The sequence below is a fragment of the Molothrus aeneus genome, chromosome 7, assembly GCF_037042795.1.
Source record: "Molothrus aeneus isolate 106 chromosome 7, BPBGC_Maene_1.0, whole genome shotgun sequence".
NCBI classification, from domain to species: domain Eukaryota; kingdom Metazoa; phylum Chordata; class Aves; order Passeriformes; family Icteridae; genus Molothrus; species Molothrus aeneus.
This window is the reverse complement of record NC_089652.1, coordinates 16,179,078-16,199,472: the sequence shown is the minus strand read 5'-3', so window position 1 is coordinate 16,199,472 and position 20,395 is coordinate 16,179,078. Positions and strand designations below refer to the sequence as shown.

General features: G+C 40.8%; 1 protein-coding gene across 1 annotated transcript in view; it reads right to left on the bottom strand.

The window, feature by feature from the left end:
* TTN (titin) overlaps nucleotides 1-20,395 on the bottom strand; it is a 234,120-nt gene continuing 213,725 nt past the window's right edge. Inside the window, 24 exon segments of the mRNA XM_066553743.1 lie at nucleotides 1-319; nucleotides 444-737; nucleotides 1,678-1,831; nucleotides 1,917-7,861; nucleotides 7,979-8,572; nucleotides 9,234-9,539; nucleotides 9,632-10,207; nucleotides 10,455-10,754; nucleotides 10,846-11,151; nucleotides 11,299-11,883; nucleotides 12,002-12,304; nucleotides 12,584-12,886; nucleotides 13,333-13,632; nucleotides 13,756-14,043; nucleotides 14,145-14,738; nucleotides 15,012-15,293; nucleotides 15,392-15,697; nucleotides 15,946-16,251; nucleotides 16,358-16,657; nucleotides 16,775-17,065; nucleotides 17,155-17,460; nucleotides 17,543-17,845; nucleotides 17,936-20,002; nucleotides 20,083-20,382. Of these exon segments, the coding sequence (XP_066409840.1) occupies nucleotides 21-319; nucleotides 444-737; nucleotides 1,678-1,831; nucleotides 1,917-7,861; nucleotides 7,979-8,572; nucleotides 9,234-9,539; nucleotides 9,632-10,207; nucleotides 10,455-10,754; nucleotides 10,846-11,151; nucleotides 11,299-11,883; nucleotides 12,002-12,304; nucleotides 12,584-12,886; nucleotides 13,333-13,632; nucleotides 13,756-14,043; nucleotides 14,145-14,738; nucleotides 15,012-15,293; nucleotides 15,392-15,697; nucleotides 15,946-16,251; nucleotides 16,358-16,657; nucleotides 16,775-17,065; nucleotides 17,155-17,460; nucleotides 17,543-17,845; nucleotides 17,936-20,002; nucleotides 20,083-20,382 (15,608 nt within the window). The 3' untranslated portion in view covers nucleotides 1-20.

Sequence of the window (20,395 nt, the reverse complement as noted above, 5' to 3'; positions counted from 1 at the left end):
AATAATACAGATTAAGCTCTCTAAGGTGATCGGATATTTATATTCACAGTGGCAGAATCGGTACCAAATTCATTCCCTAAATTCAGAGTATAAAGTCCACCATCGTTCTTCTGGACATCCATGATGATGAGGGTGGTTAGATCTTCACTGGTTTCGATGTGGAATCTGCCTTGCTGGTCCTGACTGGTAATTTTTCTCCCTCTGCAGTACCATGTTATTTCAGGAGCAGGTTCACCCGAAAAGGCACAGGATAGTGTGAGAACTTTTCCTTCCTCAATGCTGATATCAGATGGGAGAGCTTCGATTTTGGGTGGTACTCCTTTATAAAATAGGGGAAGAAATACCAAGTTAGTCTGTTTTCACTAAGCCATGAAGCAGCTTTACTCTGAGGACTACTTCAGGATAGCTGAAGCACTAACTCTACCAATAATTGTAATGCTCACCTCTCAGACCTGATTTAAGCATTTTACTGGTTGAACTCTCCAGTTGAGCCATGCTAGATTTCCCCATAATACTGCTGGAGCTCATCTCTACAAAGGATTCTTTCATGGAGGACATGCTTTTGGCAGACATGCTTTCAAATTTCATTTCAGTCATGCTGCTACTGCTGAAACTGCTGAATGAAGCCTCTTGTTTAGAAGAAGCCATTTGAAAGGACTGAGAAGAAAAACTTTCGTGCATGCTTGCGTCGCCACTGGTCTTCAATACTACCTCTTTCGGAGGTTCTTCAACTAGAGCTGAGGAGCATTGCAAACATAGAGGGAAAAAGCAACAACATCACATTAACTAACAAAGTCATGCAGTTCTGTATGGTTAATTTTACAGAAATGAAGATGGCATACTTTGCTTTCAGTGGAAAACTGCAGTGGAGTATACACTTGTTTACAATCATTTGAGTCAAGATATCCAAATCACAAGCAGTAATTTAGAAATTAAAAAATAGGCAATGAAACTTACAATATGTATGAGCTTCAAGGAAAACCATACATACTTAAGAAAAAACAGGTCATCACACAGTGTTTCTTATTAGAACCATTACTAGAATTAGACACTGAGAAATTAATTGTGTGTGCTCAGTTCATATTTGTAGAAGCTGTGAAACATTTTCAAGCTCTTAAAAACAGAATAGTAAAATCTACTTCACTGCATTGTTTTGTTGCTATAAAGGGCAACAGGAATGCTCAATCACTGCAGCTTTGCTTTAAACCCACACACAGTCATGCAAGCAAATCACAACCACACCTTGATGCTAGGAACTGGGATATGGTATAGCCAATAAAATAGTTAACCCAGTTCTATTAAATAAAAATCTTTAACTGTGGAATGACTTCATTTTATTGTAACAGATTTTTTTAGTAAACAGATTTTTTTTCCTTTTAGAGGAAAGAATAATTACCAGCACCAAGGTCTTAACATACTCATCCTAGAACAAATGCTCATAGCTTTCTCTTACCATGCACCTGTTGATGTAATAGAGCACCTCTGTGCTACTCTGGGTGTTAAAAAGATTTCTAATGCTGTTTTAGGGCTGTATATGTAATATTTAAAAGAAAGATGAACATCTTAAAATACTGAAGTCAACACTGCCAGTGGATTTTATTGTAAGTAATTTTAGTAGACACACCACAGCAAAAAGTTGTGACTATGCTGAACACAAGATCTGAAGAACAAACTTACGGAGTACAGTCAAAGATGCTGTAGCAGAACACTGCCCATGGTAATTTTTTGCCTTGACTGTGTATTTTCCAGTGTCACTCACTGTGGCATTTCGAATCTCAAGCGAATATATATTTTTAGAGCGAGATACTCTGAGATGCGATGAAACTGCAATCTAAGGAGGGGAACAAAAATGGTTTCATTAAGATAAATTTTATTAATTCTATTTTTTCAAGTAAACATATTAAATGATTACTTACAGGTTGATTATTCTTTAACCACTCAACTTCAGGAGAAGGCTCCCCAGAGACTTCACAAGTGAACAACACGTCTTGTCCTTCATTGACATTTTGAGACTTAGGCTGCATGATGAATGCTGGTTCACTGGAGCGCTCTTTAGAAAGGGTCACAACATACTGGCATTTAATAATACCTTCATCAGTTTTACCCTCACAGGTGAGTATACCTTCATCCTTATTACTGGCCTTTTTGATAGTTAGCGTGTGATCAGTTCCAGAAACGCCGTATCTGTAATCATCTGAATTTCTCAGCTCCATTCCATTTAGCACCCATTTTACTTCAGAGGCACCAGGAATGTTGGCCTTCACTGTCACTTTTTGCCCTGCAGACATTGTCATTTTAGTTGAAGAAGCTGTAATTTCTGCTTTCATTTGTCTGATATCTTCTGTAACAACTGACTTTTTAATGACTTCTTGAACTGCAGATTTCTCTTCAGTTGCCACTACTGATTTCTTCTGGCTAGAAACCGTAAGTAACTCATCTTCTTTCTGAACTGTTTTATGAGATTCAGTTACACCTCTTACCTGGGAATAGATATTTTTAAATACTTGGCCAGTAAACTGGAAGTTAGTTTTTGAAACACCTCCTTCCCCAATAATTTCACAGGTGTATTCTCCTTTGTCAGATTCCATGAGGTCGTGGATTTTGAGCTCATAAGTGCCATCTGCTGCATAATGAAACTTGAAATGATGGTCTTCTTTCAGTTTTTTACCATCCTTATACCAAGCCACTTCTCTGACACTTAAAACATTGCTTTCAACTGCACAGGATAACTTTACCTTATCTCCAAGAGTTTCTGCTTTCAGATGTTGTTTAATCTTTGGTGGAGAAGCAGTTGGTAATTGTACTTTCTCTGTTACCATTTTGTCTGCAGGTGGTGACTTAGCTTTTGGGGGACTGCTGATGGGTTCAGGAGATTTCACTCGTTTAGGGGACTTAACTGGCTCTGGTGACTTTACACGAGGCTCAGGAGATTTGATCCTTGGAGGTGATATAATTGTTTTTTCAGGAATTGTTGTTCTTTGAATGGTCAAAGTAAAGTGGGCTTCCTGTCTTCCTTCAGAGTTTTCCACCACAACAGTGTAACTTCCTTCATCTGATACCTGGACGGAAGAAATTTCAAAGGTAGACTTGTACTGTGTTCGTGTTACTTGGACGCGCCTTGAAGAAACAATAGGTTGACCTGCATGGAGCCATGTTATTGCTGGTGCTGGTTCACCATCAACATCACAGGAAAATCTTGCAGTCTCCCCTTCAGAAACTGTGATTGACCGTGGCTTTGTAAGGATTGTTGCTGGCAGAGTGCTTTTAAATGCTTTGTGTGAAGTCCTTTCTTCCAGTGATTTTTTTTCAGCTGCAGTGACTTTTTCTTCAGAAGCAGCATAGTGTTCATAAGATAAAAGTGATTCTCTTGTTGATGACACTTCTGATTTGACCTCTCTTACTGAGGAACTTGCTTCTGTTTCAGATGCTTTCTTAAACGAGGAGATTGCATATGCCTCTGTTTTTGTCAAGTCAGGCAAAATTGACCTTGGTACTTCTTCATCTCTCCTCTGGGAAGAGTATGTAGTGTAATCTCCTCCAGTAACATCTAGTGTTGCATAATCAGAGCATTCCCCTTTGTAGTTTGTGCATACGGCTCGGTATGTTCCACTGTCATCAATGTGGCAGTCGAGAATCTCCAGAGTTAATACACCACTCGTATTGGTGAAGTGTATCTTACTGCTCTCTTGGAGCTCAATACCATTGTGGTACCACTTCACTTCGGCGGTTGGTTTTGACTGGACATTGAGAATGAACCTAGTATTATGGCCACACGGTACCCGGTGTGAGCGCATCCTCAGGGTAATGCGAGGAGCGTGGTCAAGGGTGAAAGGCTGCTGAGTCAGAACTTCATATTTCCTTTCCATCGTTTTATGAGTTTTCAGAGCAGATTTCATGGACTCGTATCTAGAAAATATATCAAATCTTGCCATCCTCTCAAACCGGGAGAGAGATCTTTCACTAGAAACTGGGCTAGGTGAGCGTGGTCGAGTTCTCTCTGGCGTTGGGGATCTTCTCTCACTTTCTTCAGGAGGCCGTGAGCGAGGTCGAATTAATTCAGATACAGGACGCATCAATTCAATGTAAGTTGGAGACAGGGATCTTCTTCTCCTTAGTAATCTAGAGGAGGGTGAAAATTCCCTGTGACCATATTGCACCATTTCTATTTCTTCTTCTTCTTCTGATGTGATCTCCGTTATTTCTCTTTCCCTCCTTCTCCTGAGTCTACTCTTTTCTTCCTCTGCCATATATTTAAGCTCACTCCTGTATCCAGAGAGTCGCTGATCAGTGCCAACAGGCCGGAGCAATTCTTCATCCTCCCGCTCATCCATTATTCTTTGCTTTTGTTTAGGTGGTCTGTAGGCAGCCCTGTCGTGACGTTGACGAAGCTCTGCATAGCTTGCACTTGTCTCAGCTTTAGTTGGAATGTGATAGCTTGAATACCTCAGCTCTCTTTTTCTTTCTTCCTCTGAACTGACCTGTGCTCCTGCAGTAGAATATCGAAGGGCAGACAGTTCAAAGCGTGGGGGGCTTCTACTTGGTGGGGAAGCAGAAAAGCCTAACTCCAGCTCCTCTTCAAGGCGCAGTCTTTCCTCTTCAGTTCTCTTCATGGCTAAGTAGTCATCTATCGGCATGAGCAATTCCTCATCAGACAAATCACCAAGCGATCGCCTTCTTGGTCTATAGTGATATTCATACTCTGGAGATGGGGTACGCCGGCGTGCTGGTCTCACAATTTCAAGATCGTCTTGTGTCAGCTTTGGTATGCGCCATTTAGGCTTGTACTGATCAGAAATGCGAGGCAGCGGCATCACATAGAATTGCTCCCACCTGGAAAGACGTATGCGTTTCTGGCGTTTCTGAACAGTCCTCTCAAGTTTTCCTGGCATTTCATACTGGTCTCGCAGCCTCTTGTACCACTTCATGTCTGACAGAGGCACAAAGTGTTTAATTTGCTGATCTTCCTCAAGAGCAGCATGTTTGCGAGGCTCTGGGATCTCATATGGCATACGAAGTCTCCTTTCCTCCTTCTCCTTCTTTTCTTCTTTCTGAACTTCATATTCACCTTTAACGGTCTTTGTGCTAACAGCTGGTTTATATAAGATAGCAGCTTCTCTGAGAGCCTCTTGTGCAGTTTGTGTCAGTGGAACAGCTTCAACCCCAGAAAGGATTTCTGCCATTCGTAAGGTCTTGTCAATTTGCCTCTGTACATGTTTCTCCCGCTCTTCTTCTGTCTTGTACTCACGCTTGACGTATTTCAAGCGTTCAACTTTTAGATAAGCCTGACAGCTTGTAGATCCAGCACTGTTTGTAGCAGTAACTCTGTAGTAGCCACTGTCTTCTGGTAAAGTATCTCTGATGTGCAAAGCATAGTAATCTAAACCTTCATGAATTATATCAAAGTTGGGACCAAAGGATAGAGGTTGACCATCTTTCTCCCATGTCAACGTTGGTTTTGGCACACCAGATACCCTGATCTCAAAACTGACATTTTGGCCTTCTTGACATTCAGCATTTGCCAGCAGTCTTTTAAACATTGGCCTGAGTGTGGCATCTGCTGGAGGGGGATGTGGAATCACAGTCAGCTTAGCTTTGCAGCTGTCTTCACCATATTTATTGCGTGCCACAATACTGTATTCAGCATCATCCTCTTCGGTGACATTATTGATGACAAGTTGATAAAGACCCTTATCTGATTCAAAAGTATACTTCCTATCATCATCCCCAGGTTTGATTTTCTGGCCTGATTTGTACCATGTTACGCGAGGTTCTGGGTGAACTGTTATAGTTACTCCAAACCTGACATTTTCTCCAACATATGCAGTGCGGTTATACAAAGGCAGAGTAAATTCTGGGGGATGCTCTAACAGTCTCATAGTATCAACCCGTCGTTTCACTTTTCTAACAGTTCTGCATCTGTAGTGCTCAGAAATTTCTCTCACACCTTTAACAAAAAGTTCTGCATAAGAGCTGTCCTCACCATAATCATTCACCACCTTGCATCTGTAGGTACCATCATCTGATTTAGAAACATCTTTGACATACATGGTTGCCACACCATCTTCATATTTGATTTCGTATTTCTCATTGCTTTCTAATTGCCTCATACCAAAGTACCATGTGACTTGTGTGGACTCATCATAGTTTTCAATCGTACATACATATTTGGCATGGCCTCCTTCTTCTGAAACATTATGCTTTATCTGCCCAGCAATAGGCCCAATGTCTATTGGGGCAACTTTAACTTTAGCCACTGTTATGCCTTTCTGGGATCTAATTGCGCCTCCACAGGAAATGCGGGCTACTGACACAACTGTGTTCCACTCCTTCTTTACTAGAGTTTGATAGTAACGCCTGTGCCTTAAGGTCTTAATAGTTTTGGTGCTGGTCTTTTCTGTCTGCTGTTTTAGCCACACGTGATTAAGCGCTTCAGCAGCTGTCATCCGAGATTTTCTTTCCTTTACTAGTAGGCGATCAATGAAGTCCATGGCTTCGATGCTTATGTCTTTGAATGCTTCATCCTCAAAGCTGTATTCAGCATTTAGAATATTTTCAATAACTTGTTGGTTTGTTTCAGCAATGAAAGGGTTAAGGCCACTGAGAAGTATGTATGTTAGAGCACCAACTGACCACATGTCTGTAGCTGTGCTGACCAAGTCATGGTGATGTACTTCAGGCGCATAATATTCAGGAGAAGTGAACTGGAGTCTAAAGCTGTCTCCAGGCCTCAACTGTCTGGCTTGACCAAATTCAACAATTTTAATTACAGAGCTTCTTCTCGTGAAGTAAATTATATTGTCTGGTTTAATATCAAAATGTCCAATGCTATGACGATGTAAAAATTCTAGTGCATCACAGACCTGGCGTACATAATTTACTATTTCTCTTTCATTAAGTTCGAATGAAGCTGTGCTAATTCTTTCAAAGATGTCAACCCCAGAAATGAATTCAAAGATCATGACCAACTCTTCTAGGCTCTCAAATGACTCATGAAGATACAGGATATTTCGGTGCCTAGCAATGTTTAGGATGGAAATTTCTTTCTTTACCAAAACTTGGTCTGCACCCTTTACTTTGACAAATTTGGCTAGGTAAGTCTTTTTTGAAACTGCCTCAACACAGCGGTGTGCAATGCCAAACTGCCCACGTCCAAGCTCTTCTGCAATCATGTATTTGTCATAGAGCTCCTTTGTAGAATAGTGACCTGCTTTAGCTGCCGTAATTTCTCTGGTTTCGTCAACTTCTTCATCATAGTTCAATACTCTGGTCTTATCTTCCTTTGTTACAATTGGATCAGTGGGTTCAGAAGGCTGACTTTGGCCAAACTTGTTCTCTGCAATTACACGGAACTGGTAGGTGGTCTTGCCAAATAGGTTCACCACTGTGTATCGTGTATCACGAGCTTGTGCAACACGAATCCATCGCTCTGCTGTTGTAGCACGTTTCTCAACAATGTAGTTTATGATCCTGCTTCCACCATCAGTAGCTGGTTCATTCCAGGTTAAGTTGACTGAATCCCTTGAAATGTCAGTTACCTTCAAACCTCTTGGTGGATCAGGCACATCAGCCACATCTAATTCAACTGTTTTTTGATCAATTCCAAATCTGTTTTTGGCACAAACAATGTAAAACCCTGCATCTTTTCTGTCAACACCATTTGGGAAAACAAGAGATGTGAATGACCGTGTAACAATGACTTGGTAGTGTCCATTAGTATCGATGAGATCTTGTCCCTTCTGCCATGTGATCACAGGGGCTGGCTTGCCACTGAATGGAATCTTGATGCTCACCACTTCCCCTCGGAGGGCATGAACAGCTCCCATGCCTTCCAAGTTTTTGGGCAAATGAATCTTTGCAGGAACTGGAATAGAAAGAGGAAGAAAAAACATGTAACCAAAAGCACATGAGAAGAGCATCAACAGTCTAAATATTCAAAATTAAAATGAATTTGTCTTGATTATCAAGAGCCTTCATTCACCTTCAACATCCAGAGAGGCAGTGCCAGACACAGATCCTCCTTGGTTGGTAGCTCTAACTTGATATACCGTGGCATCATCATCTGTTACATTCGTGATGACCAGCTGGTAATATCCTCCCTTGAATTCCTGTATCTTGATCTTTTCCCCATCTGGCATGATTTCTTTGCCCTGTCTGTACCACTTGACAATTGGCTTAGGATGACCAGTGACTTTGCAGACAAATGTGGCATTAGCTTGAAATTTCACATTCAAATTCCTTAGTTCTTCCTTGAAATGTGGAGCTTTAATTGGTACATCAGATTTTGGAATGACTGGTTCGGATACCTCACTCCACTCACTTTCACCACCAAGATTTTCACATTTTACACGGAACTCATATTCAAGACCTTCAATAAGATCTTTCACAGAGTAGACTGTTTCACGAATTTCATCTGTTGTTACAGAAATCCACTTGTTTTGTTTTTTCTCACGCTTCTCAAGATAGTAAGTTCTAATCTTTGCACCGCCATCACTTGCAGGTGGTTTCCATGAGACAATGCAAGAGTCCTTTGTGACAGCACTTGCTACTGGCTGGCCAGGTTGTCCTGGTTTATCTGTAAAGAATAACAAAGGTCAAAAATTGAAGTGAGCTTGTGTTACTAATTAATTACAGGGTATGCTGGTTTTGGCTGGGGTAGAGTTAACTTTCTTCCCAATGGCTGCTATGGGCTGTGTTTTGGATTTGTGCTGAACACAAGGTTGATAATACAGAGATGTTTTTGTTATTGCTGAGCAGAGCTTACACAGAGACAAAGCTATTTCTTCTTTTTCTCACTGCCATGCTGGTGAGGAAGTTGGGGGTGCCTGGGAAGGTGAGAGGAGACACAGCCAGGACAGGTGAGCCCAGCTGACCAAAGGGATATTCCAGACATATGACACCATGCTCAGTAATAAAAGGGGGGAAGGGTGGGACATTGGAAGTGATGGCATCTGTCTTCCAAAGCCACTGTTACGTGTGATGGGGGCCCTGCTCTCCTGGAGATGGCTAAACACATGGGAAGCAGGGAATTAATTCCTTCTTTTGCATTGCTGATGTAAGCAGCTTTCCCTTTTCCTATTAAATTGTCTTTATCTCAACCCAAGAGTTTTTCAGCTTTTACCCTTCTAATTCTCCCCTGATCCAACAGGGGTGTCAGTGATCAAACAGCTGTGTGGGGCTGGGCTTAAATGAAAACACAGGAGTGTACAGGCATTAATATTTTAGGCTCTACTTACCAAATGGAGGCTTTATAAAAACTACTGATGAGACCTCCAGTGCTTCACTAATGCCATACATATTCTGAGCAGAAACACGGAAATAATAGCCTGCATTTTCAGTTAGGTTAACAATTCTACAGGTTGTGCCTGAAATACTTGAAGACACAAGTTGCCATTCGGCTCCTTCCTTGACTTCACGTTTCTCTATGATGTAATTGGTTATCATAACACCTCCATCATCCTCTGGTGGTTTCCAGCTTATCACCACAGAATTCTTCAGTATAGACTCTATAACAATTGGTCCTACTGGTTTATCTGGTTTATCTGTACAAGAAAAAGCACAAAATTTTTATTTGTATTTCCAGTCAATATTTGAAAAAAATATTCCACAAAATACTGAAAAGAAAATGAATTACCTTGTATTTCCACATTAAGTACAGTGTCAACTGTTCCAAATGTGTTACTGAGTTGTACTTTGTACTTCCCAGCGTGAGTCTTGTGCTGGACATTCTTAATAGCAAGATGAGTATACTGTTCTGTGTTCTCAATAGTAATTGTTTCTGATCCTCTCAAAGGCTTGTTGCCATGGAACCAAGTTATTGCTGGTACTGGCCGGCCAATATACACAACATGAAGGCGGAGGGTGCCACCTGCACCTGCATAGTATTTCTCTTTCAATGGGAAGCCAGGGTGGAACTGAGGAGGAGCCTGCAATAGTAGCTTGCCACTGGTTTCAATTTCTCCAACATCATTGGTAGCCATACAAGTGTAGAGACCTTCATCCTCCTGTTCATCTGTCATTACTGTCAGCGTATGATTGCGTCCATCAGACGACATTTTGTATTTTCTGCTTTGTACCAACTCTTTGCCAAAGCGGTACCATTTAATATCAGGCAAAGGTCTCCCAACAATCTGGCATGTCAGCTGAGCTGCCTCACCCAGTTTAGTTGTAACATCCTGCATTTCTTTTTTAATGGCAGGTGCTTCTCCAGCTGTGACAAAGAAAATAAGAAGAAAATAATGATGATTACTATGACATTTTCCTCTATTACTATATTACTGTAAATTAGTTTTCATTTATACTTGATCCTCTTGAGAGACTGTCCTTTGGGATAGTCATGTTAGCAAATATCGCATAAAACAAAATAGGAAGCATCTTAAATGCAGCACCATGGTTTATGACGTACCAATATTACAACAATATTACAACAGTAAATGTGACAGTGTATTTTTGCTTACATGTTAATTTAGTTTTCACTGCCATAGCAGTCCTTCGAGGTCTGCTGAGGCCAGTCTGATTTTCTGCAAAAACACGGAACTCATATTCTGTGGCCTCTAGTAAACCTCCTACTGTAAACTGCCTGTCCTTGATGTGTTCCTTATTGCATTTTTTCCAGGTGCTTTCTCCAGACTGGCGATATTCAACCCAATAGCCAAGGATCTCTTTGCCACCATCACTTTCAGGTCGTTCCCATTCTAATGTAATGCTGTCCTTAAAGATAGAAGTGATCTCAATTTCTCCAGGTTGGCTTGGTTTGTCTGAAAATTAAAATAAAACAGAAAATCCGTTTTTCTCAAAATATCATTAAGATGCTCTTCAAAAGATCTGTTAATGCGAACATTATCTTACCGAATGGATCCTTGCATACAACTGGTTCAGAAGCAGGACTTGCTTCACTTTCACCAATGTCATTTTGAGCAATGACACGGAATTGATATTCAGCATCTGGAACAAGTCCTGTGACTGTGTACATTGTAGTGGTAATCTGTGTCTTATTATGCCGGACCCATTTTTCTGTAGATGTCTCTTTCCGTTCAATATAGTAGCCAGTTACACGAGAACCACCATCATCTTTAGGTCTGGACCAGGACAAGTTGACAGAACTCTTTGTAACATCAAGGACTTCAGGTGGATTGTTTGGAGGCTCTGGTGGATCTGTTAATAATGGTAATAATAATAATAATAATAAAAAATAACAGTGACATAGCATTAATATTTCTGCATATATTGCTGCACTTTTAAATCATAATGTAGTTATTAATTTGGGGGGGGGGGGGGGGTTGAGTCTAAAAGAAAACTTACTTAGAGGTGTCTTTGGTACGGCTGGTTCTTCAGATTTGAGAGATTTGCTAATACCGAAATGGTTTTCAGCAGAAACACGGAAGTGATATTCCACATTTTCTTTGAGTCCTTTCACCACTAGTGATGTCCCTTTCACTCTAGAGTCAACAGTGTACCAGGCAGTCTTCGGTACTTCTCTTCTCTCAACAATATAACCCAGAATATCTGCACCACCATCATCTGTAGGAGGTCTCCAGCTCACTCTGACAGAACGAGCTTGTATATCATCATACTCAAGTGGTCCTTCTGGTGGATTTGGAATGCCAATCACTCTGACTTTAATGTACACGGCTTTCTTGCCACACTTGTTTTCCAGTACCAAATCATAGGTGCCCGAATCTTCTCTTTCTGCATCTTTGATCACAAGTTCTGTGTGAGTCTCAGAAGTCGCAATCATGGCCCTCTTGCTGATGTCCTGTCCTTCTTTTGTCCATTTGCATACTGGGATGGGCTTACCCTTAATGGGTATTGTAAGCCTAATTACTCCTCCTTGTCTCACCATGAGACCTTCTTGGTATTTTTCATCAAGTTCATAGTCAGGATATTCTGCAAACAAAAATAACATGTCATGCTCTGTCCTTCTACAGATGATATCATACCTGCTTTAGGCAAAAAAAAATTTTAGGACAGCTTTCAACAAGAGCTAAGGCTTGAAATGTCTTACCAAGCATTTCTGTAATTTTGACTGTTCCTGGCACTTCAGCAGGTTCTCCTGGCCCGCCAGCATTACAGGCTAGCACTCGGAATCTGTACTCGGCACCTTGAGGAAGATGTGTCAAGGTGTATTCCCGAATCTTGGTTGGTGTAGTATTGCATTTGGTCCATTCAAATTGATCAACCTTCTGCATCTCAATTAAGTAGCCAGTAACTTTAGAACCACCTTCATCTTCTGGTGGACTCCAAGCCAGGGAGACAGATGTTCTTGTAGTATCAGTGACTCTCGGATTCTGAGGTTTACCTGGAGGAGCTGGAAGAGAAGATTAGATAGGCAGGTGGGATTTGTTTCTATGAATATTCAAAAGATGAAATAAATGCTAACTTTCAACTTACAATCTGTAATATGTCTATAGTGAATTTAAAAAGAAAAACTTTGAATGAAAGATTTTCACTAATATTTTCTTTGTTTTCTCCAGTCAGAATCTCATTTGTTAGTACACCCAGGAAAATTTCCAAATTAGAATTAATTCTACCATAATGCCATTCCCTTCTACCATCATGTGTTTAATATTTGTAGGAAATTACTTACCAATTGGATCTCTGGCAACAGCAGACTTGGAAGGACGGCTGGGTTTCCCAGTGCCTCTGGCATTGATTGCTGTGACCCGATGTTCATATTCTAATCCTTCAACCAACCCAGTGGAACGGTAACGAGTCATGGTGACTGGAACTTTATTTGCACGGATCCATCTATCTGCTCTAACTTCTTTGCGTTCCACAATATAACCTGTAATCTGTGAGTCACCGTCATCTTCTGGAGGATACCAAGTCAATGTCATGCCATCTCGAGAGATATCAAACACTTCTGGAGTGCCAGGAGGACCAGGAATACCTGCAAAAACATGACATGGAATTAGTGAAGAAAGTGTCAGACAACTTTATGCACTAGTATGATGTGGCATATTGTGAATAACAATGTAATATCAATGTCTTATCAAACTCTTTTATTAGCAGGTACCTAAGTAATTTCCAAATCAGGTAAAACTTGTTTTGTAATGGGGTAGAGAACTTTTTCAAGACTGATGGTAGACCTGAGCAGAAAATCCAAGTTTACCATCCACATTCTCTGCAGTACATCTATAATACCTATACAGATTTATGGATGGAATTTTTCCTCTGGAAAATAACACCATTACTGTGCATTATAATGTACAATTTTATCTGGCAAAAGGAAGTAGCAACATCAAGAAAATTCTAGTATATGTGTGGATATATAAGCCAATTTAAATATATATTTTTAATTTTAAAGATAGAGATTGAACAAAAATTAAGACTTACGGATTCTGCTCTTGCATTCTATAATTTCAGACTGCAGGTAAGATCCAATTCCAAAGCGGTTTGTAGCAGCTACACGGAACACATATTCTGCACCTTCAACAAGTCTGGTGAACTTAAATGTTGTCCTGGTTACTGACTCTGAAACTGGCAACCATCCAGGACGGTGAGCATCACGCTGTTCTACCACATACCCACTAAGGGCAGCTCCACCATCCAGCTCAGGAGGCTCCCATGAGATGGTTACATAATTTGCATCAATCTCATCAATTCTGATAGGTCCAATAGGAGGTCCAGGCTTGTCTAGGGAAAAAAAAAAGAAAAAGAAAAGAAGCTTACAAAACAGATGCAAAAAAAGAATCATATTTCTCATGTAAAAGTTTAAATGGAGGAAGGTTATGGACAATTATTTTGTTGAACTCTTACCAAGGATTATAACCTTTACTGCATCAGTAACTGTTCCACTTGTGTTCTTCAGTTCAAGTGTATACTCCCCTGTGTCATGTATGGTGGTCTCACGCACAGTTAATTTGGCCATTTTGGCAGAGGTCTCCATTTTGATGCGTTCTGATTCTTTTAGTTTAGAACCAGCAAAGAACCAAGATGCAGTTGGAGGTGGTCGTCCTTCAATTGGAATGGCTAATTCAATGGGCTTGCCAGCAGGTACATGGATTGTCTTCTGAGGTATTCCAGTGAAGTCAATCGTTGGTAGAACTAAGGAAAGCAAATAATTGATATTTTAAATACCTGTTTTGTACCTATCACATTCTTTTGGTGTAAGCTAGACCCTATTGTTTTCAACAGTAGACACCTACCTTTTCGGTCTTGAACTGTCACTGCTGTGACAATCTCACGTGGCTCTGACACGCCCTTCTGATTCTGTGCTCTGACCCTGAACAAGTACTGTTCACCTTCATTGAGAGAAATAATGGTATGCTCGTAGACAGTAGGCTTCAACGTCACTACCTTCAACCATCTTTCTGTTCCAGCTTTGCTGGCCTCGATGACATAGCCAGTCAATCTGCTGCCACCATCATGCAGTGGCTTCTCCCAGGCAAGTGTAACAGTTGATTTAGTGGTGTCAATCACTTCAAGTTTTTGTGGTATCATGGGGACATCAGATACCAGTACTGCATCAGATGTTTCACAGCCTTCACCAATGCCATAAATATTTTCTGGTAGTACTCTGAAATAATACAAAGCTCCTTCCAGAAGTCCAGTAACTCTGTAAAATGTCTTGCTGCATTTGGTAGTGACAGTCTTGTAAGCTCTCATGGAAGCTTCACGTTTCTCAATTATGTAATTGTTGACTGGGGCTCCACCATCAATGACTGGAATGTCCCAAGTAAGTGTCACAGAATCTTTTGATACTTCCTTAACTCTCACTGCAGGTGGTGGACCAGGTGTGTCTAAAACAAACAAACAAGATTTTTTTTCCCTTTTTGGATCCTTTCATTTTACAGTCAATGATTACTTCTGCATAAAACAAAAATGCTGGGATTTGATTAGTAAACTAACACAGCTCCAGGAATTATGTATTTTCCTTTGGATTAGATTGTTTCTCTGACTTCTCATTCTCATGCTATTTAAATGCAAACTTCCTTTGGAAATGAATGACACATTTCTGAGCAATGAGCATGCAGAGTGCTGTAATGCTCACAGACAATTGTAGCAGTACTTACCGTAAACTTTCACAGAAATAGTTGCAGATTTTTTTCCTGATTGATTTTCAGCCTCAATGATGTATTTTCCAGCATCATACCGATTAACTTTATCCACAATAAGCAGAGTGTAGCTGTCTGTAGTATCAATAATGCCTCGACTCACAAGGTCAACACCTTGCTTGCTCCATGTGATTACAGGAGCAGGTCTGCCAGATACAGAGACCATTAGACGCAGGGAACCACCAGCTCTGACTGTAACTGTCTTCTTCAGATCATCAGCAAGCTCAAGTTCAGGTGTTTCTGATGAAGGGTATAAGAAATATGGAATTAGTTAATCTTACAGAAGTCTCAAAGGAAAATATAGGTTCCTTAAAACATATATTAGGTTTTCAAATTACCTATTCTTTCCACAGGTTCTATTTCTGCTGATGATTCGCTAAATTCACTCATACCATTCACGTTTGTTGCAGCAACTCGGAATTGGTATTTCTGGTTTGTTTTAAGACCAGTCACGGTGAACTCAGCATTCCTCAGAGTGGCGGTTGTATGTGCTCGATACCACTGTTCACTACCTTCTTCTTTCATTTCAAGAACATAGCCTAAGAGGTCAGCACCACCATCATATGTGGGTTTTGACCATGCTAAACTGATGCTGTGCATTGTAGTATCCACAACTCTTGGAACTGAAGGTGATGCAGGAGTGTCTTTGAAAAAGAAGAAAATGCATTTTATATTGGTACAGAAAACATTTTACAGTCAAAACCAATTTCCAGACAGCTAATTCTAGGAAATGCATTTAATATGAACGAAAACTGTTTTTAAGTTATTCCAATACTATCTAGTTCAGTGAGTTTATGTGTGGTTATAGGTTTCTTAGTTAAAGTGTCAATGTGAGTTAATGCTCCATTATTATAAATAAATATTAAAACATGTTTTAAATATAGAAACTTACATGATGGTTCTTTACATAACATGTATTGTGAAGCTTCACTAGGTTCACTGTTTCCAGCAGCATTCACTGCAGTGACACGGAACTGGTACTGGCCCCCTTCCATGAGACCAGTGACTTTCAGTCTGGTGTCATAAATGGTATAATCTCTATTCACTCGTGTCCAGCGCAGACTCTTCCTTTCACGTTTGTCCACAAGATAGTCCTTAATCTCACTGCCACCATCTGATTCCGGTTTGGACCACTGAATAATGATATGCTCCTTGCCAACACTCACTTCTTCAGGAGCACCAGGCTGTGTTGGAATAGCTATTTTTCAAAAAGGTGAGAAAAAAAAAGAGATTGTTCAGCACATTGTTTATCCATGAGAATTATTCCACAAATTCTGATGCAGAAGGGAAGTAGTAACACTCACTGAAAGCATTCCTGGCAATCACAGTTTCTGATTCAAGTGGAACACCTGGTCCATATTTGTTGACAGCTCTCACACGGAAAATGTATTCATTATTTTTAATAAGTTTTGTTACGACAGTTGATAAAGTCTGGCATTCAGCCTCAACAATAACCCAGTGAAGTCTGCTGGTTTCACGCCTTTCTATGATGTAGTGAGTGATTTCTGCACCTCCATCTTCCTCAGGAATGTTCCATGCCAGAGTACATTTCTCTTCTGTTACTCTGCTAACTGTGATTTTGCCTGCACATGGACCTGGTGAATCTGTGTAGGAATCAAAATAAATACTGTCATTAGTGGCTAAGGAAAAGCTTCTCATTTAAAAGAATGCCGATTTTTTTTCAGTATACTAAGTATTAATACTAATCACGGGATACATACCAAGCACTTTGACAAGAACAGAAATTTGTTTCATTCCACTGGCATTTTTAACTGTTAGGGTATATTTTCCACTATCACTTCTGTCACAGAACTTGATAATTGCAATAGCTCGTTTGTTGGTATATTGCAGAGATATCTTTTCACATAGCTCCAGTTCCCTGTCACCTTTGGACCAGAAGACTTTTGGTTCTGGTTTTCCACCAACAGCTGCATCAAGAACAAGATCTGATCCAGCCCTAATGCTCAAAACTTCTCCATGCAGTCTGGCATCAAGTTCAGCCTTTGGTGGTGCTGGAAAACGAGATTTGGAAAAAAAATTACATGACAGTACTAAAAATAGAACATTATGTTTTTAATTGTTCCAAGTAAATATTCCTTACTGTATTCATCTTTGCAAATTACAGCACCAGTTGATTCGGATCCTTTGCTAATCACACCAGCAGCATTCTTTGCTAGTACACGGAATTCATAGGCTTCATCTTCACTAAGAGCTGTCACAGTAAAAAAGTTTTCTGAGACAATGGTATAATTGCATTTCAGCCAACGTCCATCACCAGATTCGTTATATGGTTTGCGCTCAACAATATATCCGATTATTTTGCTTCCACCATCATAAAGTGGAGGTGACCAGCTCAGCGACACTGTAGATCTGGTGACATCTGTTACTTCTGGTCTTCCTGGTGGATCTGGAGGAATAAAGCAGAAAAAATGAGAAATGCAATCCTATTTTAGCTTAAGTAACAACATAACTCTAAAAGTAGTACTTACCAACTGGATTTTGAGCCACTACAGGTCTGGAAGCTTCACTAGCTTTGCTAACACCTGCAGCATTTAGAGCATAGGTTCTGAATTGATATTCTAGGCCTTCCACCAACCCTGTGACCTTATAGTTGCAGTCACAGCATGGTACTTTGTTCTCCTTCACCCAAAGGATGGTGTTGCGCTCCTTCTTTTCCACCCAATATCCAATGACTTTGCTGCCACCATCATGATAGGGTTCCTCCCAGCGAATGGCCATGGCACTTGCAGACACAGAATAGACTTCTGGCCTTGAGGGTGGGCTTGGTGGGACTAAACATGAAAAAGGTGGGGAGGAAAATGTTAGTAATTATAGATACCTCAGTCGGAAGAAAAGAACAAATTCAGAAGTGTTTCACTTACCAAATGGATGCTCAGCAACTACTGTTTTTGATTCAACTGGCTTGCTGACACCAAATCTATTTTCTGAGCTCACTCGGAAACTGTACTCTTGATATTTTGTGAGATGACTGACTTTGATCTGTGTGCGTTTCACACTGGAATTCACCAGCTGCCATGCTGTTGTGCCAGATTCACGTTTCTCTACAATGTAGTTTGTAATGTCACTGCCACCATCATCTTCAGGTTCTTTCCAGGTCAACACACAGGACTCGGCAGATACAGACGATATTTCAATTGGGCCAGTGACAGGACCTGGCCTTCCTATGACTACCACTGTGACAGTAAACGTTTTCACGCCAGCAGTGTTCTCAAGTGTAAGGTAGTATTTACCAGAGTCACCTCTCATACTGTCTTTTACAGTCAGCGTGGTTCGGTCTTTTGTTGTCTTGATGGTCACTCTTTCAGTTTCCTTCAGCCTCATCTCCTCAAGTTTCCATGTCACTTTTGGAGCTGGGCGCCCACTGATTGGTATATCAATAGTAAAGGTGCTTCCAGCCTTGCATGTTATAAGCTGTCTGCTTATGTCACTGAGATCTGCTGTTGGTTCAATCTGTGGCTCCTTAACAATAACAGAAGAGAAAGCTTCTCTTGGCTCACTGTAGCCAGCATCATTCTTCGCCTTGACCCGGAACTCATATTCTGTGTTCTCCACTAGGCCTTCAACAGTGAAAGTAAGTTGCTTGGTTTGTCCAGCTCCAGTCCAGGAGTCAGATCCTTTTTGTCTCATTTCAAGAAGGTATCCAGTAATACGGCTACCACCATCATGATCAGGTTTAAGCCAAGCTAAAACTACAGAAGATTTGGTTGTATCAACAATATCTAGTCTCTTAGGTGGAGCAGGTTCTTCTGTGGCCACAACTGGTTCTGTTAATTCACAGGGTTCACCTACACCATATTCATTTTCTGCTGAAACTCGGTAGTAATATGGCATACCTTCTGCTAGATCTGTGACCTTAAAGATTTGTCGAGTGCATTTTGAACTCACTACTTGCCAGCTACGACGACTTGCTTCACGTTTTTCCACAACATAGTGATGGATACGAGAACCTCCATCCAGAACAGGAGCATCCCACATTAAAGTAATAGATGTTCGAGTCACATCTTTAAAGGTAATAGGACCTGGTGGACCAGGTGTGTCCAAAACCTTGACAGTAAATGTAATAGACTTGCTTCCACTGTTGTTTTCTACAGTAAAGACATACTTGCCAGCATCATTTCTATTGCATTCCTCTACAGTCAATGTGCTGAATGAGTCAGTTGTTTGAATGTCAGCACGCAAACTAAGATTAGCATCTGCTTTGGACCACACTGCAGTAGGAACTGGCCTTCCAGAGAAGGCAATAAACAGACGAATGCTTGCACCTGCTCTTACAATATGAGTCTGCTTGAAGTTTGCATCAATGTCAATTTCAGGTGCAGAAAGCCTGTCCACAGTTTGGACTGAAGCAGGAACTTCACAACTTTCTCCTCTGCCAGCACCATTGACAGCACTAACTCTGAATTTATAGTGTTCTCCTGCCTCCAAATCAACAACGGTATATTTAGTAGCAATAACAGTCTCTGCATTGACTTTCTGCCATGCTTCAAGATCAGCTTTGCACATCTCAATGATGTACCCAATTATTTCCATGCCTCCATCAAAAACTGGCTTTGTCCACTCTAAGCTCACACTCGTCTTTGATGTGTCTGTCACCTTGACAACATTAGGAGCACTTGGTGGGCTGACTGGTTCTCTGCATTTAATCAGCTTCGAAACGTCGCTTGGAGGTCCAACCCCTGCAGCGTTTTCAGCCATGACATGGAACTCATACTCATTGCCTTCAATAAGGCCAGTTACTCTGTATCTGTTCTCAGTAATGGGCCTCTTACTGGTTACTTTAACCCAGCGCATGCTCTTCTTTTCTCTCCTTTCAAGAATGTACTCATTTATCTCGCTTCCACCGTCTGACTCTGGTCTTGCCCATGTGAGTGTGATACTGTCTCCTGTTACATTGGTAGGCTCTGGAGTTCCTGGTGCATCAGGGAGAGCTAAAAACAAAGAAAAATGTCATTAGAAGGACAAGATGGTAACTCCATGGGTATTTGTGCAGAAGGAGGGGGAAACTTACTGTAAGGTATTTGTGCGATAACTGGATCAGACTCCAATGGTCTGCCAACTCCGAATTTGTTCACTGCAGAGACACGGAACTGATACTCATTGCCCTTAATTAATTTAAGTGCTGTATAGCTGCAAGCTTCACATTTATCTTCAACTAATGCCCAAGCAATCCTGCTGGTTTCACGTTTTTCAATTATGTAGTGAGAAATAGAAGCACAGCCATCATTAGCTGGAGGCTCCCACCATAATGTGACTTTTTCTCCAGTGATGTTTGTGAATCGTATTGGTCCACCAACTTTTCCTGGTGTGTCTGCAATATCAAA